Source organism: Gobius niger, assembly GCF_951799975.1.
Source record: "Gobius niger genome assembly, chromosome: 18".
Classification (NCBI taxonomy): domain Eukaryota; kingdom Metazoa; phylum Chordata; class Actinopteri; order Gobiiformes; family Gobiidae; genus Gobius; species Gobius niger.
In genome coordinates, this window is record NC_136869.1 from 14,175,263 (window position 1) to 14,202,701 (window position 27,439).

The 27,439-nt window shown below is 41.9% G+C and overlaps 1 protein-coding gene across 1 annotated transcript in view; it reads left to right on the plus strand.

Moving 5' to 3' along the window:
- cntnap2a (contactin associated protein 2a) overlaps window positions 1-27,439 on the plus strand; it is a 328,106-nt gene that overhangs the window by 119,491 nt on the left and 181,176 nt on the right. Inside the window, exon 3 of the mRNA XM_079575788.1 lies at window positions 16,648-16,841. Within this exon, the coding sequence (XP_079431914.1) occupies window positions 16,648-16,841 (194 nt within the window). The remainder of the gene's footprint in view (window positions 1-16,647; window positions 16,842-27,439) is intronic.

Below are 27,439 nucleotides of genomic sequence, written 5' to 3' on the forward strand. Positions count from 1 at the left end.
ACTTCCTGCCTCCAGCTGATCACATGATGTAAGCAGGAAAGGGTCTATTGCACTCATACGGAAATGTGACATCTGAATGTCTCCAAAACCAGCCACAGCAATTAGGACGACCTCTTCAGATCTTGAGTTTTGCTTTGGGCAGCACTACCTCGCTGGAGAATTAGCCCAGTCAAATCTCTACTATTGGAGGATGACATGCAGACGACATGCTTGCCACTCAGCCTCTGGTTTATGCTCGCAGTGTAATGATATCCTTGTAAAATGTATAGCCTCTTAATTGATGATGATCCAAAGTTGAAAGGTTGCCATTTTATTGTGGCTTCACCCTTAATTAACCAGTCAATTATTGCACGCCGTAAGTCATGATCAACCCATCCCTTTACAATAATAATTTAATAGAATACCATACAGTTTTCCATACATGTTATCCCACTCAAATCTTCTAGTTTTGGCAACTCTTGTCTCAACAGTGGTTCCAGTCACAGCAGCTCTAATGTATACTTCAACCTGTCACTGTTTCTGAATTTAGCCCTGAATATTTTTTGTCAAAACCCAAGTGCTCCGCTCTCTCCTTCCCGCACCACTTGTCACTCTCGGCTTGTAATTAGGAGCCGACATATTCCTGCGAGACCGGGGGGTTTCCTGTCTGAAAGCTGGATTCTGTGATACACTTGACATGCTGCAGACAGGGCAATGGTTAGAAGAACAACATGGCGGAGGAGTGTTTTAAATGTCACAAAAATAGTTACGCGTGAATCATGCACATAGAAATGCAGGTCGGAGCGGAAAGCAGCAAGGGTGATGATAAGACACTTCTCCTTAATGCCTTGCAGGTAATAACGCTGTGTTCAAATACGGGGTTATCACCATCGGGCCTCAGCGCATGACAGGTACAGGCTAAAATTGGATTTAACAAGGAGTGTAAAGTATTCGGAATAAATCTTGGTGTCTTAGATAGGATTCTTTAAAATATGTATAGAGAATACAGTATCATAAAACAGGAAGTAAAAAATCGCATTCCCAAAGATTAACACCAAAAGGAAACGAGTGCACGCAAATGAATAAAAAAACAAACCTGCCATATCACATCTCAATCTCACTGGATCACAAACAAGGAAAGCATTTGATATGTTTAACCTTGAGTAATAAATGCTTGACACTCTGAGTATTGGCAACACTTTCCTTGTTAAAAGCGGCACAGAGACGAGAAGAAAATAAAACTTGACAGCCTTAATTTTATTGTACAGAAACATACTAGCACGTGGTACGGGGACGTTGCTGGGGATGAGCGATAAACCAATCTACCCTGATCGTCCCGCACTATGAAACAGAGAAGACATGAAATCAATGGGACACTCGCTGTTACTGTGAATGCTGACGGTGATTACAGTTTTAGCCAGTGTAGCGTGTGCCTCTTTATGTGTGACACAGCTTCTTCCATTATGTGTTTCCAGTGTTTAGTGCACTGTCTTAGTCTGTGGTCTAGCTATCTAGCACTGACATACATTCAGTTGTATTAAGGAACATTTAGCAAAACGTGTAGACATTTTGGAGTATTAAAGACGAACTTTGAACACTTGTAACTAATAAATCTGAGTTGCTGTCAGTCACTTTATGAAAGAATCAACAACACCCTCGAGATGCCCACAGAAATGGCCAAGGGGTACATAGACAAAATAGTTGAGAACCACTAAATAATTCAACATTTGTACATTTCTCCAAAAACAATGAGACCATAGCCTTTGTTTATTGAGTTATCTGTCAAAAAACCTCAAAGCTATATGCTGGACATTGTGTGGACTGCGGTGTGATATCTTGACAGCTCGAAACGAAAGCCGTTTCCACCGGTTCAAGCGCAGGTAACTTCCACACGTCCCGTACAAGATCAACAGCTGCAGCTTTAATTTTTGATCAAAGACAGTGTCGTAACCGGGACTCGATCCTGGTGTGCACATCACAGACCTGTCTGTGGTGCACATCGCAGTGATTGAAGTTGAGCCCTGAGCAACAGGGGGTTGATGGCAACAAATAGGCGCAGCAGCACAAAAGAAGTCAAAAACTATTTCTAAAGGATGAAGAGAAGTTAATATTAAACACTACAACTATTACAGAACACATGAATATGGATGCTGTCCTTAAAGAAACAACTTTGTTAGACAGTATACAGGAAAGTCCATTCAATAGCCACTTCTCAGCGCTAAACATATAAGCTTTTAAGCCCCATGTTATTTACTTAAAAAATTGGAAACTAATGCAAGGACTAAATGTCATGACCAAACCCATTAGCTTTAACGCACTGCAGTTGTGGATTCAGTTTGTCCTTGGGGTATTTTTGTAAATAACACAAGGATGAATCAACATCTGCAGAGTGTGCAATTGTCTCCTGATTTCCATGGAAACGAAACAACATCCACTCAAAATTCTTTGAGAATTGGGAATGACTAGAAAGAAGAAAAAAAAAGTAACGTCGGACAAAGCATCGCACCTGCAGAGAACAATGAATATCTTTTGTGCAGGAAAGTGTGTGCGTTTGAAACCCTCGTGGGCAGACTTGCATGTGTTGTACCGATGTGACCAAGCATGAGATTGGGCGGCTAATCACAAACACGTGGCCACTGATCCTTATATTCCATTTTCTTGTCTCCTCCTCCTCCTCCTCCTCCTCGGTTCCCTTCTGTCAGCTCTCCGCTCACCCTCCATCACGGCCCTGTCTCCTGGCTTCTTCCCTTTCGCCGTCTCATTTTCTCTACAGTAACAATCGCAATCCCACACCCCATTTTCTCAGCCTGCCCCCTTCTTCTTCACACCAAACCTGATTATGTTTTTTTCTCCTTCTCCGCGCATGATAATATATACTTTCCCGAGTTCCCCCCCCCCAAAGTTTTCCGAATGCGCTTTCGTTCTACTCCAGAACACCCGAAGCAACACGAGATTCCGCTCTCTCTCTCTTCCAAGTTTTTGATGTTTTATCCCCCACTGCAGTCATCCATCGATAATGGCGGTCCGCTGCTAATTAAATTACTCCGTCTCTATCGGCTCTTGTTGCTTCATGACAGAAAGATGAAGCGCAGGCAGAGGGCTAACCAGCTGTTTTCTCCCCATATCCTTTTTTCCGGCAGCGCTGAGTCTCATTTATTAAGATATTTTGTCTCAGTGTTGTGTTTATTCGAAACAACCAACATATGCTGAATAGATTTGGCTAAATCATGATAGCCAGCCGCGGTCAGACACTTCACGCCCATTCCTCTCATCTATTAGATCTGGAGTCTTACTAAGCTCAACACAAAATCCACTTGAGAGCGGCATTCTGTGCCTTTTTACTTTCATGGTAGCGCATTTGAGAAGCTGGAGTCGTAGCCTAGACAACATGAGTGAGAGATGCTGTAGAGACAATTAGAGACTGCAGAACAAACGGTTGCATTGTCTTCAAATGGAGCTTTCAAGTTGGATTTTGCCCTTGTCAAAGAACATGCATTTAATGTGAAATAAAGAAACCTGGTGTGTGATAAACAGAAACATTTTCATACAGATTGCATTAGCTGACAGCGTTTACAGATACAGTTCCCAGAAGTGTCCTCCTGTTGTTTCATTGCTCTACTTATACCTATTCTATAATACTAGCTGAGACCCGGCCTTCGGCCGGGCCTCGCTAGTCTCCACATTTGATATTCTGAGATTATGAGTGATTACAAAGAAATGTCCAACCCGTCACACAGTTCAGCTGTAGACCAGTGGTTCCCAACCCATTCCAAAAACTATGGCCACTACAAAAGAGTAAAAGAATGAATGCAAAAAAAAATGTCAAACAAACTGCAATTGGAGTGTTTGATGCACCTGTACTCCTTTCTTATAAACTACAACGACAATATTTTCGCTAAACTCAGGGAATAGAATTCAAGAGACAGTGGAATAATTATGGATAAATATTAGGGGTTCAGTTCTAACGCTTTGGTTCAAAGTGCAGGACCCGTGGTTTGGTGCATCACGGTAGTTTACAATCCAAAAAATAATGAGTAGGTTTTGAAATGAAATAGCGTAATTATCGTTGTTAGACAGTATTTATAACCTTACAATAAAATTGGCAATGCGTTCAAAGCTGCTTTAGAATAAAATGTACCTCTGGGCTCACAATACGTGAAAGCAAAATAGAAAACAAATGGTACAGCAGCAAAGGAAAAAAAAGAAAAAAACTACGCAGTGCAGGCCATGCGCTCGTTAAGTTGTAGTGTCATTTTCGCTTTTACTCACACGGAGGATAAATCAGTCGGAGCAGCGCGTGTGATTAGAGGCTCGTGTTTGAGGAGGTTTTGGGCACGCACACACACGCACACACATACGCACACGCACACACACGCACACATGGCCCTGTTTGGATGCGCACGCGCACACATACACACACACACGCACGAACACACACACATCGCCCTGTTTGTACGCGCGCACACGCACGGCAGTCAGATCTCGTGCACTCGCGTTTGTGTGACAGCGGGTTGTCCTCGGACAGCAGCACCGCGGTCCATATGGACCCGTGGCCAAGGCCCGCGGCCGGTGGGACCGTCACGTGTGGGCCGGCCGCGGATGTCCACGCACACACTCAGTACTGTCGCCAGGCTTCCTGGTGTTCCCAAACGGTCTCCCATCCCAGTCCTAACCAGGCCCTTCCCTGCTTAGCTTCGGAGGAACGGTCTCCCATCCCAGTCCTAACCAGGCACTTCCCTGCTTAGCTTCAAAGGCGGTATGGGAAATAAACATGGCGGCGCCCAGGCGGCGGCCATTGAGATAGCGTTTTCTATAATAGATTCTATAAGCCCCATGTCATAATAGTAGTATCTGACAATGTACACACATTTTTTCCCCCTTAGCTGACGTGCTCACACTACCAAATAGTGTCCTTCCAAACCTTTTTTTTTTTTTTTAAGAAATATAAAAAAGGAGCCAGACCTGTGGACTGGATAAGCAAGTTCCATGGTATACTTTTACAGCCAAAAACTGACTTGACAGGCTGGTCCATTGTGGTGATGAGGGCTGCAAAGTAAGAATCAATCCCGCACAAATACGTACAAAACCTTTTTCTCCTCTGTGGTTGAAGATATGTACAATGTGTTTTTCTTCTTTTTTTGTGTGGTTATTCTGACACCTTGAAAGCATCACTACTACCTCCCGTTATTTTAGCTACAGTCGTTTTTCTGCTGGATGGGATCACAGTCCGAGCAACTATCACCTGTTGCTGGATCCCCCATGTTTCTTATATGGCCAATAATTATTAGATACCGACCACAGAAGGCCAGGAATACTCAACACAATAATACACAATATTAGGGCCGGGCAATTTTGAAAAAAAAATAAATAAATCACGGTTATTTTCCCCATATTGATCGATCTCAATTTTGATTTGATTTTTTCCATTTAAAAGGGGAAAAAAAACCTGAAAACTCCAGCTAACTCAGCAGCAAAAAGAAACTCCACACTTCTAGCGTCACAACATCTGCAAAGGAGACGCAAAAAATGTGAATGTTTGAAGAATGGAAGCACATGGTTTGTGTGCGGAGCCTCAAAAGGCCTCGATGTCACGGAATGAAGCACAAACAACTTAATATGTACATAAAGAAATGAGTTACGCATTTATTAGTAAGAAAGACGATCAAACTTACAATTCACTGTTAGCAGTCCAGCTAATCCACAACTGAAGCCTCAAAACAAACAAGTCACAAGCCAAGAAAACCATAAGAAGTCCTGTTTTCTGTTTGCCAGAAGCCTCCATGTGACTTCTGGCAAACAGCAAGCGGGACTTTTTATGGTTTTCTTTTTAAAATGTGACTCTTCCATAAGGCCAGATTTGTGCAGTGTACAATAATAGTTGCTCTGTGTACAGTTTCCCTCACCTGAGCTGTAGCTCTCTGCAGTTCATCCAGGGTCATCATAGGCTTCTTGGTAACAGCTCTGGTCAGTCCTGGCCTTGTTCGGTCAGTAAGTTTAGGAGGTCTTGGTAGGTTTGCAGTGATGCCATACTCTTTCCATTCCTGGATGGTGTATTTAACTGTACTTTGGAAATCTTTTTATAACCTTAACCCAGCTTTATACTTCTCAATAACTTTATCCCGGACCTGTCTGGTGTGTTTTTGGACATCATGATGCTGTCTGCTCCCCAATAGTCTCTTGAAACCATCACAGAGCAGCTGTATTTGAACTGTCATTTAGATTACTCACAGGTAGACTCTCTTTAGTCATTGGGTCAACATGTGATCATTCAGAAATCATCATGCAACTTATGAAGGCAATTGGTTGCACTAAAAGGAAAGGGGGCCTGTACCTTTGCACATCACATTTTTCACTTCACGATTGTGTGTGTCTTTCACATAAAATTTAAACTAAATATACTTATGCTTATGGTTCATAGTATGGCAAAATGTCGAAAAGTTAAAGGGAGGCCCATACTTATGCACACCACCGTATTATAGATGGATCACACACAACATTCACACATTGACCGACACAGTGGCAGTTTCCAGTCACAAGACGACCCGCTCTTCCATCTGTGTTATTCACCTGTAAGTCATATTCTTATTCCTGACCTTGACTTTATTTGTGTGTATATCTGCTCCACCTGAAGGAGGACATTGTTATCAGTACAGTTATTTGTTTTGGCCAGTGCCAGTGTGCAGTGGATCTCTTCACGCTGTAGCGGCAGCAGTGGCACAGTGCTGGGTTATCTGGGTCATCGTCTGTAGTGCACATCGGCCTCAGACTTGGAGCGAGTCCCGAACATTGTTGTTTTCTTTGGCTCCTTTTCCCTCAGAAGCCGCCCTGCTGTGTGTTTGTAGAGCAGACCTTTAAAGGGCACTGGGGCAGTTTCACCAAAGTAGCATTTGTGTAGCTCATTATTGTGCTTTCTGACAGCCTTTCCGGTTTGATGTCTGTCTGAGGCTTGAAGATAGAAGTTCAGCTCATCTTTCCTATAGACAGGCAAAAGCTCTTTCAGCTTTCTGTTTTTAACTCATGTTCACTTAAAGGTGCATTATGGAATATTCTACGCGGGGAAAAAAAGTTGTTAGTCGTCCGCAATTGACCTTGTAGTGACCCAGCGGCTGCATGAGGGGTCAGCATGGCGCTTTTACTTTCGATCACAGTGGTCTCTACAACACTCCAGGATCACTTGTTTTGTAAGTTTTCTGGAGACATGGTCCTTCAGCAGTGAAAACCTTCCAAACAATTGATCCTGGAGCGTCCGAGAGACCACTGTGATGGAAAGTAAAGGCGCCATGCTGACCACTCACACAGCCACTGGGTCACTACAAGGTAAAATATGCACAAAAAACAACTTCTTTTTTTTCCACACAAAAAGTTGCATAATGCACCTTTAAGGTCAAGTAGCAATCTGGACTTGGTTGTTGAGAAGTAGAATTCACAAAAAATGTGGCTGTGGTCATGCAGGACAATAGCTAGGTTAATAATTAGTCGAAACTGGCTTTGGATTAAAAACAACAGGTCAGGGCTATCTAACTTCTGCAACTAATCCAAACACACTCTAGGATGAGAGCCTAAACATGCGTTCTGAACAGTTCATGTGATTACTTTCTGAAAACATGGCTTAAAACACTGTTGCTGATTCATATTGGCTCCAACATTCAACTGGTCTGCGTGGAGTTGGACTTGGACTTTAAAAAATCATAAGCTGAGTTCTACGGCGGTGGAACAGCTTGGCTCGATGGTCAATACCAGATCATTTCCCAGGTGAAAATACTGACTGGATTCTCCACATCAGTTTCATCTGATCTGTCAGTCTAATACAACTCAGGCTGATAATAATAACATATTTATTGATCCTTTAAGTTTTAATCCAATAATACATATGTGAGATAGTGCTGCCCAGGGCGATGTACTTTTTGATTTAGTTTGCTTCTTCTCTACGCTGACAGTTGTTGGATCTGTTTGAAGCACATTTATTATTGCATTATTTATTCAAACAAAAATGAAAAATGAGAACCACGAGATGAATGGCTAAGTTCCCTGGCATACCTCTCGATGATTTATTAGACAGAGACTGGTGATTAGCGTCTTGTTGTATTTAAAAAGTTTATGCCAAATTCAGTATCAAAATCGATCTTATTATCCCTTTGCAACAGGGTCCAAATAAAGTATGCTTTACATTAGGGTTTTTAGGACCCCTTTTAGGTAAATTATGTATGTGTCTGGAAAATGCGATGATGTTTAAAACTGTAGTGATACAATACAGTCTGTAGAGGCAGCGCAACCCATTTCTGTGGTTCAGATAGAAGAAATAGCAAGGACGGAGCTTGGATGAAGCATGCTGATCTGCACAGGGAAAATAGCGTCTTTATATGATCTGTTTTGAGTTGTAGTACATGCCTGAATCCCTCTAGCCTGATAAACCACACCCACCTTCTTTCTGCGCGAAAGAAGGTGGGTCTGGCCACGCACGGTAGACAAGTTGTTATTGGCGGCTAAGGCCGAGCCGAACCAATCACGACCGTCACAGAGAAATGAGAAGGTTACGTCACTCGCTGCACCTCTATGTTTTTAGTTCAATTAACGTTAACATCAGCCAAAACTAATCATTGGATGAAGTAGTCAAGGATTTTGCCTCGCGTTCTCCGCGTGAGTTTATATTCACTTCATATTTTTTTAATTGGACACAGCTGTCGTCACGTCCGCTAATCGCTAATTGGTTTATTTCACTGACAATCTGTGCGCGTTAGGCCCGCCCGTTCAAACTGCTCCAATTGCTCCGTGACCAGACTAACTCCCTGCATGGAATGAACAGGGAAGTGTATGGCAGAGCCAGGCAAGAATCCCTCACACCTGTCTCTTCTTTGTATTTCTTGCATCTCCCTTTTTCTCGAGGTGTCTCCTTTGACCTTCCCCGCTCCCCGCTCGCCCCCTGTCCTCCCGCTGCTGCTGCTCTCCTCCCCGAACATCTGCGTGTGTGACAGCCCATAGAGCAGTGGCAGCCCCCCTGGCTCTCCCCTCTCCCCATTCAGCAACCCCACACATCTCCACTTTCTCACTCTATTCCGCCAGCTTTTTGCCGGCAACATGCTCCGGACCCACTTTACTCTGTCGTCCTCACCTCTGTGCCTTCCCTCCCTCTGGCTTTCACCTCTCGCTGCAACACTTTCTTTCTGATATCACTGCTCAGCCCCTGTCAAAGCCCTCGTCCTCCCCTTCACCTCTCATCTGTTCTTTCTCTGGTCTATGACAGCATATGCCCGTCTCACTTTGACTGCTTTGCTTGTGCTCTTGAGGTCCCCTGTTCTCTGACCTGTAACACTGCACTCTTTGGCTAATAGCTCTCTGTGCTCTTGATTTTTGTGTGAAGTCTTTACCAAGCGCCTCTGCCTGCCGTCACATCCCTGATCTTTTGAACTATAGACATCTCTGTGGTCTTTAATTTGTGTGTCTCTCTATATTCCCATCTGTCCTTTGTTCTGACCCAATAACCCCGACATGCCGTCAGTTCACCCTGACTCTCTTAGCTGTTCTCTTAGGCATGGAACTGTATATCCGCAAGCTTTAAACTGCATCAAACTTTAAATGGCACTTTTATTCTTTTTGCCACAAGCCTGGCTCATTTGGGTTTGGCAGAGATTGTAAAGAAAGCAAAGAGGAGCCATCTGTTGGTGCTTTGAATTGACCATTATAATAATGAACAAGGCTGCAATTTATGCTCAACAGTCAATTAGTCTGTGAGCTCACACACACACAAAGGTCAAAATGCACTTGCTTTCATAAATAGGACGTCATTATGATCAATCAGGAAAGTGTTTAGTTAATATGCATAGCATTGGCGCAGGCATTGAGCTTATATAGCCAACATGTTATTGACAACCAAGCTTTCTCGGAGTGTCTTTTATGCAAAAGAAAATGTGCCTTTGAAATGTATAAACATGATACAAGGGTAGCCTATATAGTCTTCTAATGTAAATACTAGAAACCTTCAAATCCAGGAAAAACAGCAATATGTTTCCATTTCAGAAACTAAACGATAGTGACATTTTGCTTTTATGACTTTTCATGTTTAACAAATCAAAAGATGAAATGGTCTACATTTTACATCACTGCGGACGTAATCAGTACAACTCAATTTAAGGTTAAATTATTGATCATTTTTTGTGGGACCAGTCACGGCAGATTGAAAGACAAAGTAAAAGTATAAAGCACTTTATTATCATTAAACATACTGCACAGCACCGTCTATGAATATGCACTTGAGTAAATTCAAAAGCGCTTTTGGAAACTTGCTTGAACTTACTCGAGGACTTGCTTTTCAACTTGTGACGACCATTGTTCTTTGGTATGACCTTAATAACATGTTCCTGTGTGCACAACTTCACTCTTGTATTTCTTTTTTTTTCTTTTTTGGCATTTTACCATTGTAATTTGGCGAAGGCACACTGCTGCAAGCTGACCTCACTCTTTTCGTAATAGACATTAAGAACTCTGCAATCACAGTAGTTCACAGTTTGAGAGAGAAATATCAAATGGCGCTTTCTTGCTTTTTTGGTCTTTATTATAGACCCGAGCACCACCCATAACTTTTCCAATCTTCACTTTCTGCTGTGTATCATTTGAGCCCACCTGCTGCCTCCCCTCACTTGATGGACCCTGGCTGCCCTGGTGAACGAATTCGCTCTACCCCTCCTCCTCCACGCTCTCCCTCTCTCCACTTCACTCCGGCTCTGAATCTCAGCGTTGGTCTCATCTATCACAGTTTTACCATAACTACATCTCTGCTTCTGCGCTGGCCTTCTCTCTCAACATCAGTATGGCATCTCATCTCCTCCCCATCACAGCCATAAAAAAAAAAAAACTTCTTCTCCACTTTTGGCCAAATCATCCATCTCTTCGATTTTTCTGTCCCATCCCTTGGCAGCGTCTTCCAGCTGTGACATTTGTCATTCTTTTAGATTTGATGCTGCTCTTTCTCATATGCATACTGTGAAACCTTTGAATACATTTGAAAGTCAAGCAATTTAATGGTCTAGCTAGGGCAGGGGTCGGCAACCTTTAACACCGAAAGAGCCATTTGATCCGGTTTCCACGGAAAAGAAAACACTGGGAGCCGCAAATACTTTTTGACATCTAATGCTGGGTTTACACATAACGACGACAAGTCACGAATGCCACGAATCCACATTCGTGGCATTCGAATCCACATTCGTGGCCACGAATCCACATTCGTGGCCGAGGATCACGAATGTGGGTGATACGGGGTAGAGGTTTCACGCACTGCCGCGAACTGTTGCGACCTGTTACTGCGTGTTACGATTAATGCACGAATTATTACGCATGGTCACGAATATGCGTCCCGCTCTGCTGCGAGCTGCTGCGAGTTATTGGGAATTGTCGCGTTCTGTCAAAAATCTGTCAAGAATTGGGCGAATGTGGACAAGATCGCCTGCCGCGCACACCGGGTTGGAGGCGGAGCAGGGACGTCTCGCTCCGCCGTGCGCCCCTGACTCGTTGGGCTCTCGCCAAATCGGGTTAAACAAAAAGCAAATACACCAGCTCCGGCCTGTCAATATACTGGAGAATAGCAATAGTTTTTCAGTCTATGGGACAGTCACACCAGTTCAACCCCGCTCCTGTCAATGTGTAACACGGGCAAACGCATCAACAAACGCACGCGCTTCATGTCAGATAAGTCCGTGCAACAGCCGCACAATTTGGGCTGACTTTACTCCACAGAAAAGCATAAAAACACTACACTCACTGTGCACTCGATCTTCTGAGGATCCGTCGAACTCGCTGCTCTTAAACCTCTTTATCCAATGATTCTCACTCGTCTGGTCAGTCATCAGCTCCAGTTGAAAAAACTTTATAATCCACAAAAACAGGCCTGTCTCCACCTGCCCCGCGCCCATTGCCGCTTGCTTTACATGTCTAAGGTTGTAAATAAGCCTTAACGTATCCATGGTGTAGCTGCTGGAACCACGCGCTGTTGTTTTGGTCAGTGGAGGCAGCGTGGGAGATGCATTCAGGGACCGCGGGAAAGGCGCTTCTTACTGTCCCTTTTTCCCCACAAACGCGGGGAAAATCGGGACAAATATACAACAGTGGGGTTCTCCAGCGGTGTGGCAATAGGGGTGGCAGGGACTGGCTCCCAAGCATCAGGAGGAACGACCGCAGGAGGAGGAAAAGGCGGCGTTTTGGCGGGTATACCGGCTTTCACGAGTATGACGTTTATTTTGAGCGACGAAAAACAATAAAATATATTTATTCTAACATGTCAAGATCACAATAATCTTCCAATTTAGAACTAAAATATTAAAGAACTAACACAAATAAAACACACTTCAATTAAATATTTAGTTTTTTTTTTTTTTTGTAATTTATTTTCCCAAGCCACTCAGAGCCGCAGTGTAAGGATGAAAGAGCCGCATGTGGCTCCGGAGCCGCGGGTTGCCGACCCCTGAGCTAGGGGAAACTGTAAATCTACACAGGTGTAGGATTCAGTTAATAACTACATTATTATTATTATTATTATTATTATTATGTATTTTATTTACTATAATTTCACTGTTGTCTTTATTCACAGCTGCTCCTTTTATGGAAGCTTGTTCCGCACCATGCTGTCATTGTCATTCTGATCCCGTTTGAATTGTCACACGGTCGTAGCTATTGCCAATTTAGCTTGCATAATCTTCATTTCGAGTTTCCTGTTTATACATCGCCACTGCCCCCACCATAACCCTGTGTTTTCATATCTTTCTTTTTTTCCCCCTCTTCTGTTTGATAGTGTTTTATACCCTGAGGGATTGGCTTTGCAGCTTTTTTTTTTTTTTTTTGAGGTATTGACGTTTCCACTGATACGGTGCTGGTTATCTGTCAAAGCCAGGGCTAGAGTGTAATGGCTCTGTAATTGGGTAAGATATAGGATTTTTGTCATGGCAGCCGGAGGGGGCGGGACCTAAAGTACAGTCATCTGTTGATCTAGATTCAGATGGAGGGCCTGGATTTCTGGCACATGACTGTTTCCTTTTATGGATACCAACTTGGGGACGCTCGGCCTTTCAAAAGATACACTATTTGTTTTATTTGTTTTTCTCTGGACCTTTCAATGGCAGAGGCACGTTGTGTTTGTTCGCTTTGTTTTTCGTGTGTGTTTTTGTGATCGTCTCATGGATTGACCTCATAGTAAGCAATCTTAACCTTAAGCTTCTGCAAGGCAACCTAGCCATTCAAGAATCATTTTTCATGAACCTTGCAGTTGCACATGTCTTACAATATCTCGTATGTTCGCCCTGTTCCTGTTTTCTTCTCCACAGTCATTTCCCTATCCGTCTTTCTCCGTCACCCATCACTTCCCTTATCTGTATTTGTGCGCTTTAAGAAAAATAAAAAACATTACGCAAACTCAAAAGACCAGCCATGACATGTCCAGGGTCCAGGCGCCGCCCGCTCGTCCCGATAATGGCTCCACTCTGGTGTCCTGTCACACGTCTTTACGATCAGACCTCAGCGGCGCAAAGGATGCAAATGTGGGCATCGCCTTCGGTAGCAAGAGCAATTTCATGCTCTATGCAAGGAGTTATCTTTGCGACGATTCTACGTAGGAGGCCTGTTTCTCAAGTAAATAAAAGAAACAACATAGTAATAATAAGTTCTATTTTCTATGCTTCCATCCTGTTTTCGTGACTATAAAGTAGCTTTTCACCATGAATGATACCATGCAAAGAGACTGTTTACCCAAGCCTGGTACACACATTCACAAAGTGTTCCCATATTCATTAATCTTACATAAGGCTAGGCAACTACTCCCAGCTGCACTTTACTTCCCTTTATAGAAAATTTAGGCAAGAAGTTGAAAAGACATTAATACCCCCAACCAAAAATGAGCTTAGCCGAGGCTTAAATGTGTTTAATTGATCACGTCGTGTCTTGTTTCCCACAGTTTGCGCTGCACCTCACATTCATTGGTTTTGTTTTATTCATCTGGCTCTTAATTGGGATGTGGATCTGGTCAGCAGGGTCTTGTGCAGTGTTTCCGCTCTTTACCCTGCAGCGCTTGGCCTCCTGCAGGGGAACCGCTGCCGCTTAACCTGAGGTGTATTTAACCTGAGAGGCTCCGTGTCCAAAGACCACAGCCCCGCCAAACACCCCCAGCAATATGCATGAGAACATTTAGACATTTGTAATATGTATTCCTAACGTGTGCAATATAATGCTGAACATTGGACAGGAATTTTAGCCAATGAAGCGCCCATATCTCAGAGCATATCTTAAAGCACTAAGTAACTTGTTAACCTTAATAAATCATTTTCGTTGTCCCTCTGGGGGTAATGAAAGTGTTAATGGGATGATTGGGGGGTCTTTCATCTCCCCATGGTGTCTCTGGCCAGAAAACTGCAATTGCAACTTCGCTGCCCCCGGGTCGGAGGCGCAATACACACTAATGAAATCACGAAGAAGAAGCTAATAGGCTAACGGGCAACGCTAGCTCCGGGCTAGCACCACTTTAACAGTATTTACAGACAAGTTTAAATGAAATTATCTCCATTGTGTAATTGGAAGTACAATATCCCCCTCTCCCTTTGTCTTTTCTATCAGCACAGTATTTACTCACGGACAATTAATGAGTAAAAAAAGCGCAACATGCTACGAGACCTGCAGTGGCGCTTATGGCCTCCAGGGTTACTTACAGTGGGGGGAATTTGTTTTATTATTTTTTTTCCCCCACTGTAGTACTGCTTTAAAGCACAAATTGTGTAAAACTTGAGATTATTATCCATACCAGTTAACTTAGACATGAAAAATATATATATATGCGTCAATCTTCTTTATGTAACTATTAGAGGAAAACTTTTTTTTTTTAGTTAGAAGTTAGACTAAAAACAAACTCTAAGAACTGTTTTATTTATCTCTCCTTGGAGTTGTGTTTGAAAGAAATGTCTGGAAAGAGCTCCAGACATAAACACGGCTTCTCTTATCCAACGCTGAAGAAATATTTGACAATAATGAACTTTATTTCAACTCGGGAGAAGATGACAGGCTTTCAAAAACAATGATTTGATTGATGTTGGGTTTAAAACAGGTTCATTTCTAGTCTGAAAACTTAGTCAGTACACGGCATAACACAACAACAGACGGCTGCGCGGCATACTGAAAGAAAAGCTGTCTCATTGTGATCTGCTCTCAAGGATGCTCTGAGTCGGGGCTTATAGAAGAGATCACGTGTAAGTCACACACAGTGCTCTCTGTTTGTGCTGAGAATATTTGCATTTCATCCACCACCCGCTTAATTACATCTGCATCTTGACAACAGAAAATCCAAACAACAAAACATTTCATCTAATAAACACAATGTAATCCAAGCATTTAAATGATTAGGCTACATGTTTGTTTTTTGTACAAGCGGAAAGGATGTTTAGTAATAGGGATGCACCGATCCGATACTGGTATTGGATATCGGAGCTGGAAAAAATACATAATCGGGTATCGGCTACAAATATCCGATACTGAACCGATACCAGTTTTGGCTCCCACCCCCTTAAACCCACAATTGGGGGGAGGGATTAACCTCTGCTAATGTATTTTTGATCGCCATGCAAAATTTTGTAGTTAGCATCAGTATGCTATAGCTAGCGGGAGCTAACACTAATGCTAACAAAAACGAATTAAGGCTGGGTCAGAAACTATGATAGAAATACCTAAAGAAGCCTAATAAAGAAATAACTCATCTGACATTTTGTAATGATCAGATCACTTTATGTGAGTTGTGTATATTGATGTAACCTAAAGTATACCCAAAGATATTTAGTGTAGAAAAGTGCAGTGATCCTTGTTAAATTGGATATAGCCAAAGTGATAATTGATCTGTAATATCATGACAATAACTTCACTGATGTTAAAATGGAGAAAAGAAAAGAGAAAGCCACTTTTAAGACAGTCTCTTGGTGTCAGTAAATATCAGATATGGGCAGATACTCAAATCCCAGTATCGGTATCGATAGCAAAAAAGCTGGATCGGTGCATCTCTCTTTAGTGAGATGTTGCATTTGTTTCCCTTTTTGGCTTCTACATTATATATAACTGTATGCTGTGTATATCTGCTGCCCCCACACTCGCTTGTAATCTCCTTAGCTGCAAAAAGTTATACACTACTATCATAAGCTGCCCTGGACATTAGAAATCTGATGCTATGATTTGTTTCATAAGAATCATGAACTCGCCCTCTAACTAATGGTATCCTTTCTTATGCTTCTGGTGTCTGCAGTGACATTTTAATTAGATGATTGTAAAGTGGAGTTTATAGCCACAGGCCGTATCTCTCTATGCAGAGCTCTTAATAAAATGCCGCTTATGCTGAACTATTTCAGCTCGTGTCTTGGGGCAAATGTCTGGGCCCCATCTCTGCTGGACACTCACCATTAGTAGCAGAATGGACCTTAACCTTGTAACCACACATTCCTTTTTATAAAATGTCATTACGGCAGCATCACGCTGCTCTCTGCCTCCTCGGCCTTGGACTTAAAGGCTATGTGCAACCACTCTGACGCCACATTTCTCACTAATAAGACCACAACACCACCTCATTGGCCGGAAATGTGCTTTATCTTATATAAGGCATCAAACTGAATTGCATTGACCTATTTAGCTTATAATAATAATCTCTGTTTTACATTCTAGGGGCTGGAGGATGGTCACCTCTGGACAGTGATCATTACCAGTGGCTACAGGTGGATTTAGGTTTGAGGAAACAGGTGAGCGCCATAGCAACGCAAGGCCGGTACAGCAGCTCTGATTGGACGACGCGGTATCGGCTCCTCTACAGCGACACAGGCAGGAACTGGAAACCCTACCACCAAGATGGAAACATATGGGTAAGTGTCAATGTATCATGTTTGTTTTTCACTGGTGGTTTGTTGCATGTGATGAAGTGCTCTGATGAAATTTTCAGCAATGGTTGAGGCATGCACTCAATAATGACCGTCGACCTGGGTTGCCACGACTTACTTAAAGGGATATTTCAGGATTTTTGACATAAGGCCTCATTTCCTAGTCATCAAGAGTGTTGTTGATTTCTGGAGATTTTTTTAATTTTATTATTCATGCAGTCCTTATTTTTGAAAAGTTTAGTGGTGCTAGGCTAGCGCATGTCTATGGTAACTAGTAGCCTGCATTTAAAACCTCTTCAAAATCATCGGGTAGTCCTCCAAACGTTGCCATATCTGATTTGTAGAAAGCTCCTTTGTGAAGTAGTGCCAACCGCAGGTAAACAAACTACTGTAGATCCGGTAACCTAGCAGATCACTCTGCCGCTACGTAGCTTACAACCAGGAAGCTAATGCTGCTCAAATATAAGTCATTCAGTCAACACAGACATTTACATCGGTAGTCTGGTGCTATAGGTGATTTGCCTCAGGTGCACTGTGCTTGGGTCAGACTGTTTTTAATGCAGGCTACTAGTTACCATAGACATGCGCTAGCCCAGCACTAGCCTAGCACCACTTAACTCTTCAAATATAAGGACTGCATGAATTCAAATGTTTATATATATATCTCCAGAAATCAACAACACTCTGGATAACTAGGGAATCAGAAGAGATGAGAACAGATTACATAACGTAACACAATTGCATTTTTTTTTTAAGTTGCCATACATTTTTTAGGCTGTGTGTTAGCAATCATAAAGTCAAGTCAAAGTGGTTGTTGCTTTATTGAACATTGTGATTTCGGAAGGTTGCCGTTGTGATTCCAAATCATGGCGTCTCCAGTCGCCGAATGTGAAGTCCCAAACATTTAACCGTTTGGGAAGAGCATTTCTTGTTTGGTTTCAGATGCCTTTGGTTTGGGTTCTCATACCGTGGTGGTGTGTGTTTACTGAGAATGACATTCATTGAGTCTTGCCAATACATTTTCACTTAATTTATTCTTTTTCATCAGTTGTATATTATCCATAGCAGAAAGAAGTGCTCTACATGATTCCGGGATCAATACAGCTTTACATTCTGACGAGCAGCAGGCATTAATAACACTTTTCAACGTCAAGTGACAGCTAGAATAAAGCGTTAGCGCTATGCCTTTTACTTTTTTTTAAAATATTTATAGCTTACAACGGAGAATAGATGGCCGCTCATTAGCTCAATTATACAAATGTGGCTGTAAGGAATCTATATGTTCTCTGTAAGTGATTCTTAGCCTTCGCCAGAAACGAGGGTTAAGATTAAGACTCATTTGTGAGATTTTGACAAGTTGCTGCATATTTCTGGCTCTGCATACTGTATATTAAGAACTAAATAGACCAGTCTTCTTCCCCTGCTGGTGGTAGAAATCCCTTCTGTTCATAAATCGTTGTCTTATCAAACCGATATTATTTGTCTAAGTCTCTAAGTTAATATTACGAGAATAGAGGCAGCTGTACTGACATAGATGTAATATATCGATCAAATAATTACTGCTAACTTACTGTTTCACGATGATATTTTTTTGTACTTGTAATTATAATTTTTCAACAATGCCTCAGTACCTGATGAAGTTTTTCTCTCTCTTTCTGCTTTGCTTGCAATACAATTACATAACACACACAAGTTTGGCAAAGGTTCACAGCCAACTGTCCGCCCACACACTCAGAAAAAGGATTTAAAAAAAGAAAAAACAACAACATCATCACAGTAAAAGCTGTAGTTAGTGCTGAGAAATTAACGCTTCTTAATGTGCTGCTGTAAAGCCTTGCGTTTGGCAGAGAGAACCTTCCCATTCTTTCTCTTTAGGACTGTGGGGAACGGCAAAGATGACAAATATGGATGTTTTACAGTAGAATTAAGCTGTTGTTTTTGGGCGCTGCATCTTAATTACTCTACAATTATTATTTATTCAGTAGTGTTTTCCTTCTGCCATTAACTTTGATTCATTGGCTTTTAGATTTCCGCAAAATTCTCCAAAACACATTCATCTCGAGGGCCTCTCTGCAACTGAGGCCGGCTGTTTTTGCGCCCAGATCTGTGACATCTATATTGCTTTTTAATTTATTGCTACTGTGATTCAGAATATTGCCTATGTAAATAAATACATAGCCAATATTTCACGAGAGGCCGTACCGTTCATAATCCCAACGTTGTAAAATGTTGTGGCTTTTAAGTTTTCTCTGGCCACTTTCATATTTAGTGCACGGTGGAAAGAGCACGGCCGTAAACAAAAGTTATTCTCGCAGGCAACATGCAGCCTCCGAGTGTCTTGTTTTATTTATTTTTTGCAGGTTAAGTTGGTTTGGGTTTTTACATAAAAAGCTGATTTTGTGATGGACTATGTTTGCTTGCACTTCCTGCAGATTTCTATGGAAACTTCTTCATTTACATCATCTCGACCTCTGTAGCTCAGCATGTAAATCTCCTCACTTTCATCATCACTCTCGACTAGTCCACTAATACCACGCCTGGGTGATTTACGACAGAGGATAATTGGTGGAGACCTGACAATGCGTTGGTGAAAAATAATGTTTTTAATGTCTCATTTAGAGCATGTACTCCTGAGGAGGCGCTCTGGCATTGACAAACGACTGCGATAATTAAAACGCAGATGCTTTGCCAGAAGATAATACTTAAGGAGCTGCCCGTGGTTCTGCTTAAGTCCACTGCAGCTGAGGCTCTTTGAACATGCAGCGTCTGATTACCAATGTATTTGAAAGTACGGAGACCTGCTTTGTTCCCCATGTTGAAGGAAATGAATGTGCCTTGTTTACAACGCCTGTAATGGGAGGTCTTTGTGCCCGAGAGCTTGTACTGTATGCAGTATTTCTATTGAGGATTTAAGTGTGGATGCACAATGGTTTGAGTGTGGGGAGTATTATTCTCGTATAAAATAGCCCAAATTAATTTACCACCTGAATCTAGGGTTGCTGCAGTTGGTCAGATCAAGGTTCAGCAACAATATGTAGCAGAAGAATGAGGTCAGCTGAACTGAATACTGAATGACCAGGGTATGCCATTAATGGATTTTTTTTGTCCTTCCCTGATGGCACGGGCATATTCCAACAATGTGAGAATTCATCAGGCTGATAATGGGAGAGTGGTCATAATTTTCACACAAGGCCAGAACTGAGAATCTTGTGCTGAAGCGTGGTGCAACTGTCCCTTCATGAATACATCATTTGGGTAAAAAAAACAAAAAACAAGTGGAATAAGATAAGATACAATAAGAAGCCAACTTTTCACTCTCCATCTTGGGAGCTTCCTTATAGCTGGTTTTAGCTTTTAACAGAAGCTAAAACGTCATGATTGTGGCTATAGTTCTAAGCAGTAAGTGTTGAGTAATTTTTGAAAGAGACTTGACATTGAAAAGAATAAAAAAAAAAAAAGGCAAGGCCAAGTTGTTTCTTTATTCTTATGCATGTTGAAAAGATACTTGAACTTATTATTTACAATTTAAAACAAAGCTTTTTAACTTCCTCACAACCCGTCTGCATGTTCTGCAACTTGAGGATTAATATTGAGAAAGAAACGCATCAAATCCTTCATTGAGACTGTGAATCCCTTCGGTGTCACGTTGTTAGTAGATCAGCCTTTAAATGTGTGAGGTTTTTCAGTCTGTTTTTCTGTACACTGTACCTCATGGGTCAATATAGAGGAAAAACGGCCCTTTCCTCCTTTCACCTCAACACTCATTTCAGAAGTATTTACAACGTTATCTGAATGGGGCATCAATAATTTTCATAAACAGCGACTTTTCTCTCCACGCTGTATATTCTGTCCTCTATAATGTTGCCGTAATGGCCCTGGGGTCAGTGATAATTCATGTGAACGAGAGCTTCAGGTCAGCTGACAGTAATGCATGTATCCAATATAAGGCGGTGTCAGGGCTGCAAATCCTCCGCTGAAACATGAGCGCACCGCCAGCAAACCTTTTATACTGCGCAAATAGCCCTATATATAACATGGGATAAGCTACTGCTGACCCCAAGCCTTCAGATTCCTCACAGAAGTTTTTTTTTGGTTTTCTTGTTTCTTTTGTTCTTTGTAGACTGTGGCTAGTCAAAGCATAGCAATGTGTGGCCAGTAAGATTTGAAAGACATTATCCAAAGAAGAAGAAGAAGAAGAAGATCTTTATTTATATAGCGCCTTTCACAGACATATAGTCACAAAGCGCTTTACATGAGACAGTTGTACATTCACTCCACACTCGGTGGTGGAAAGCTACGTTTGTAGCTTCAGTTTCCCCTGGGGGAGACTGTCAGAAGCGCTTTCGCGACTACACACGTCTGCGCCAACGGACCCTCTGACCACCACCATTCACTCACACACATCATTCATCCTGGCCTATTGTGCATGTTTTTAGTGGTAGGGGAAACCGGAGTGCCCGGAGGAAACCTACGCAGACACGGGGAGAACATGCAAACTCCACACAGAAAGGCCCCGTCTCTGGTGGGAATCGAACCCGGACCTTCTAGCTGTGAAGCGAGAGCACTAACCGCTGCGCTACCGTGCCGCCCAAAGTGGCCAGTGGGGGGGAAAAAATGTTATGTCGAGCCCTGTTGAGATAATTTACCTTTCCACAAACCAATATACCACTTGTTCTCGCCCCAAGCATGAAGAAAAACAACAACAAAGAAACTGATCATGGAAAAACATTTTTTCTTCAGCGTTAAAGCAGTGCTAAGTAACTTGTTTACCTTAATGAATCCTTTTCGTAGTCACCTCTGGGGGTGATATAAGTGTTGGTGGAATGATTGGGGGGGGTCTTTCATCTCCTTCTGGTGCCTCTGGCCAGAAAACCGTATTTGCAACTTTGCTGCCTCCGGGTCGGAGTCACCAATACACACTACTGTAATTACGAAGAAGAAGCTAACAGGCTAACGGGCAAAGCTAACTGCGGGCTAGCGCCACTTAAACATTATTTACAGCCAAGTTTGAGTGAAAAAAAATATCTCCATTGTGTAATTGGATGTACAATATTCAATATGGCCTCTAGCGGCAAGAGTTTGTCTCAGAATACATAAGGGCTGGCCACAATAACTGGTGTCATTGCATCAAGACTTTCTTTTCTTTTTCATTTACAGAAATTGTTGCATTTTCATACAAACACAAAGGTCAAATATAGGGGGACAATGAATGCTGGTACAATCTCCTTAAAGCACACACATTGTTGGACATGCTTGTAGTTGATTGCTGTGTTTTTACCAACCAACTACAGGCATGTCCAAAAAAACAAAAGATATACAACGCCCCCACATAGAAAGCCAAACAAGCAACATAAAAAGATTTCCATTTTAACAAAATTACCTTCCTAGCTAGAAGGGTCAGAAAAGCAAGAGAATCGCCATGTGAGGTGGAGAGAGAAAATGCTCCAACAAATATTCCAAACAAAGCACTCAACGGGTCTGTTGTCCTGCCAATCAGTTTAGATATAATAGCAAAAATGTAAGTCCGTTAAATAGAAGTGGACATAGCTAAAGCATGTGTATAAGATAACCTGGAGAATGTTGGCGCAACATGAGGACATACTGTTGGATGAGCAAGATTTCGCTTGTAAACTCGATGAGGAAGTTTACAATGTCTTGCACATATAGAACCTTTTGTATTTGAGACCACTCCTCATCCGATATGCTTTAATTGAGCCAAGAGTGTCGGAACGTAGTGATGACCTCCCATTATAAATAAGAAATGGACCCTTTCAAGTTAGGAGTGGGCTAAGGCAAAGAATCCCAAATGGAATCATTAAGATCATTTCGATGTGAATGTAACAAAAAATATCATCTAGATAAGTACTACTGACAACTCCTTGTACAATACTGGAGAAAATGTCAAGTCTGTGCTACTCCCACGGCAGCGCTATTAGCACTTTAGCGCAAGAGGCACAGAAAAACACATCTCTGCCCTTGTTATCTTGTCTGCTGGCTTGTGAGACTGCGGCCACACTTGAAGAAAACAGTGCATGAAGCCAGTGAAAAATAGTTAGCAGTAAGTCTCTGCCAGCCCTCCTAATCTATCATGCAGCTCTGGCTATTTAGCTATTTATCTTTCCTGGCAGTGTCATGAAAAAGTGCTGTCAAAAGCTGAGGAAGTCTGTACAAGTTTTAGGCTCATATTTCAACAAACACATGTGGCTTTTTTTAAAGTGTCATTTCTCTTCTTTTTCCACCTGCATTTTTATGAGAGCGTTTTCTGGCAACCGGGTTTAGAGCTGTAGAATTTATAGCAAATTTATAGTCCCAGTAAATAAACTCCAATATGAATGATGTGTTATAGTCACACAATTTTGAAAACACTGTTGGACACCATAACATTATTTTATGTTTTCTAACAGGTTGTGTGCTGATACTGAGGCAGCTACTTAACAACAACTGTCAGCTATTAGTATGAAATTGCATTTAAAGGCAATGTAAGTACAATGTAAAGAGTGAATGAAAGCTTACACAGCTACAAGTTTGGTCTATCACATCATCTACCTAAACAGTGCCTCTAAACACCTTAATATTCACTAAATAACATTGGCAAGGCTAACTTCAGCAACAATGACAAGTATCCTTGTTTGAATTAGAGCCGGACCTCACGCCTAACGAAAACATATCAAACATGTTAGAAAACCCTGCGGCTGTGCCATTTTCAGTCATATGTCGTGAGCAGTTAATCGCGGTTCGTAGCCCCCTGGACACTGCACGACAGGAGGCTCTCACGACTTTAAAGCAGCACTAAGTGACTTGTTTACCTTAATAAATCTTTCTCGTAGTCCCCCTGGGGGTAATACAAGTGTTAATGGGACGATTGGGGGGTCCTTCATCTCCCCCTGGTGTCTCTAGCCAGAAAACCCACAATGGCAACTTTGCCTACACCGGGGTTGGAGCCCCCAATACACACTATGGAATCACGAAGAAGAAGCTAACAGGCTAATGTGGGCTAACATCACTTAAACAGTATTTACAGCCAAGTTTGAGTGAAAAGAATTATCTCCATTGTGTAATTGGATGTACAATATCCCTCTCTCTCTTTTGTCTTTTCTGTCAGCGTAGTATTTACTCTCACGGACAATTAATGAGTAACAAAACACAACATGCATTGACACCTGCAGTGCCGCTTATGGCCTCTAGGAGCACAGTGTAAACCACCTTTACATGCATATTTGGTGGTAAAAGCGGCATTGTAATAGCTTTATAAAGAGTGGAGAAAGTATGTTAAGATGACTTTGTTAACCTAAACTCAATTTGCCTGTGATACAGACTATGTACACTGAACTTAATGGTGCTGAAGAGTGCATGGGCGAGAATGTGTGTGTGTGTGTGTGCACGATTCCCTGTTTGTCCAACTGTGTGCCTCCAGAGGTCTGAACTGCTAGACCAAGCTTCGTCAACTAAATGAATGGTGAAGCGCGTGTGTCTCAGCGGTGACGGCTAATTCAGTTTAAGAGGCTGCGGAGCGTGCTCTGATAAATCATGCACCTGGATTTATGCACCGCTGGAGCTTCTGTCTCAACCTGCTGCCGCTCTGCCAAAGTTACACTCTCAGTCATTACGCTGGCTTTTGTCATCGTGGGTCTGCTACACTGTGTCAAAGTGGCCCCTGTCAGCTAAGTAATCCTTTTCATATTGCCTCTTTGGAAAGGGAAGGGAAATCCAAAACACCCAATCAGTAACAGGTTTGACATGCACCTAAAATATGCAGCCAAGTGTAGACGCGGCAGTGGCTCTTAACCGTCCTTTCACCGGACCTGGGATTTCAATTATTGCAAGAACAAACGGTGCGAGGACTTGGATTACCTCTTCTCCTCGTGTCTGTGAAGGATGTCATGAACTGAACCAACAAGCTGTTCTTGTCGCTTAGCTGACTCCCCGCCTTATGTTTCCCTTTTGCAGTGGTCACTTAATTTACTACTCAATTCTCTCTTTAAAACATGTTTATACATTCTCCGTCTGCCGTAGCATCAAGTAGTTGTTTTAATAAAGTCAAGCCAGACATCACAAGGTTGTTTTGTCTTCGATAAATAACTGTACGGTTGACCTTTTGATCCCAGCTTTGGTCAGTGCATATAGTAGCTCCTCATATTGCTGACCACTGGGAATAAACAAAAAAGAGTGTATTTGAGTGAGAAAAATGCAATATAAATGCAATGCAGTATTATCAACCTTTAGCTGATGCTTTGTTATCTTGAAGGACATTTTTATTATCTAAAATATGTACTGTATCTACTGTATCTGTGCACAGTAGCAGCAGGAGCATGTACTTAGATGAAGGGCTAAAAAATGTTCTCTTGAAATTGTTGGGAAACCAAATAGCAGGAGGGCTTTATAATTGCCCTCCTTCTAGTCTCAGGAAAAAAACAATAATTATTTACACTATCTACAATAGAGATATAAATAGCTGCTGCAAATGCAACTGTATTAAATATTGGCCAACCAGGGTTTATCTAATTATTCCCGGTGTTTGTGCAGCTTGCAAATAGAATTATTTGAAATGTGCCGTGTTGCTTCATTGGGTAATTTATTTATTATAGTATGTCAGCTGATGCTAAAATCGTTTCCTTGGGCAGTCTGTGAATTTAAATGAGAGTGAGTGGGAGAGCGTTGGCTTGTTGCGGCGATGGGAGGAGCATAGGAGTTCTTATGTAAACAGATATATATAGCGGTCCGTCTAATAATAGAAGCCAAAGTCGTCGGCATGTCGAGAAAAGCCCCCGGAGCTTGAGAAATAATAGCCTTGCGTTATTTTGAGAGCATTTAAAGGGACTATACAGAGTTTAAAAATGTTAAAATGAAGTATTTTCCTCCCCCTACATGTTCCAGCCATGTCCTAATGTGTAGAATGAGCCCAGACCTGTTCACCACAACTGCCTCTAAAATCCTGCACTGTCACTCAAAAAGGTGTCACTTCGGCCCGAATTGCCGTCATGCACGAGCTTAATATAGAAGGTGCAGTTACACATATGGCCTGAGGTGGCAGTAGTGAGTATAAAATGGCCAACTTGCATCCAGCCCCTTTAAGAGAAATATATATATATATATTTTTTTTAATTAAGTCACTTTTGCCATTTCCAGTATCACTAAAAGACTCGATGGATTTTATTTTTTCCCCCTCAATGGACAACCTTTGATAATGTAGCCTATTTGGACATTTTAAGAAATTAATGAACTTGATGAGCAGTGTTGGGCAAGTTACTTAAAAATTGTTATATATTCTATATTAGTGATTACAGCTCTAAAAGTGTATGTTTGTATGTTCATGTTGTTTGTGTATGTTTATATTTCATTATTGTTTCCAAACAGTAGCTGAGTTACACTACTTTTAGTTACTTTTGAGTTACTTTTGGCAAAACTAAAACTTGTAATAAAGCCACTGAGCGAAAGTGCAGTGGAAGATTTCCTTTTCTTTCGTTTTCCCCCATTCTCTCGTGTTTTGTTTTGACGACATTAACTACAGACTGCAGATCTTATACACCAATGTCCAACTTGATTTGGTGTTGCATTTTATTTGGGGGAGTTTTTCGTTCATACATTTAAATGCACTTGTAACTTGAGTTACTTTAAAGGTCCTATATCATGCAAAATCGACTTTTCGGAGCTTTTAGCCATGTTGTTATGCTATTTCCTTATTAAAAAAAACACCCCCAGAGTGGTTTGTGGCTTCATTCACGCAGCTCTCAGTAATCGTCCTGAATCCTGCTCTCTGAGCAGCTGCTCCGCCCTCTCTTGGTGAACGACTGACGTGCTCAGTTGTGTCGTCACAGCGGAACGGAAGTGCTCGACGTCTGTAATGTAATGTCTTAATTCTATGCTTACGGCCTGATTTTAATTTGTGAACCACCCTTTTCATTATTTCTGTTGTAATAAATATATAAATAAAGGAAAAGGAAAAAAAAAAAAAAGAAAAAGAAAGGATGTGCCCGAGGTGCTTCCAGGTCAGCTGTGGCCAAAACAAACACATCCCTGAGCGTCTGAACAGACGTCATGTTTGCGCTGCAGCTGTGAAGATGGAGCTCGTTATTCTGGACACACCTGTTCTTCATCCTACCTAACGATCATGTCACGGAGAAAAAGAAGCGTTTGGCTACGTGGACAGGAGTATATATAGTCTATGATTCAACCTTCCTAAAGAAGAGGCCACTCCCGTCAGAAGTTGTTTTTTTCTCCGGGATTCAGCGACTTTCACCAAAATATTGTTTTTCTGTGACTGTCTCTGATGGATGTTTGGTGAACCTTCGCCTGAATCAAAGTGGATTAACTTTTATAACCAACGCGAGTCACATAATGTAAACAGCGATGGACCAGAGTGGTGAGTCAATCCAAACGCGGGTTAGCTTGTGTGTTAGCATATTAGCATGTGTGTTAGCCATTTATGAAGCTGTGTTGCAGATGTCAACTCCTTATAACTGCATTGTGAAGTATCTTCACTTATTGCTGTTTATTTATATTACGGTAAAGTTATATGTGCGGAGAGAGGGGGTGGAGTTAACTGAATTGAAGCGTTGTGTCTTCCGGATTTGAAAAATACCTCC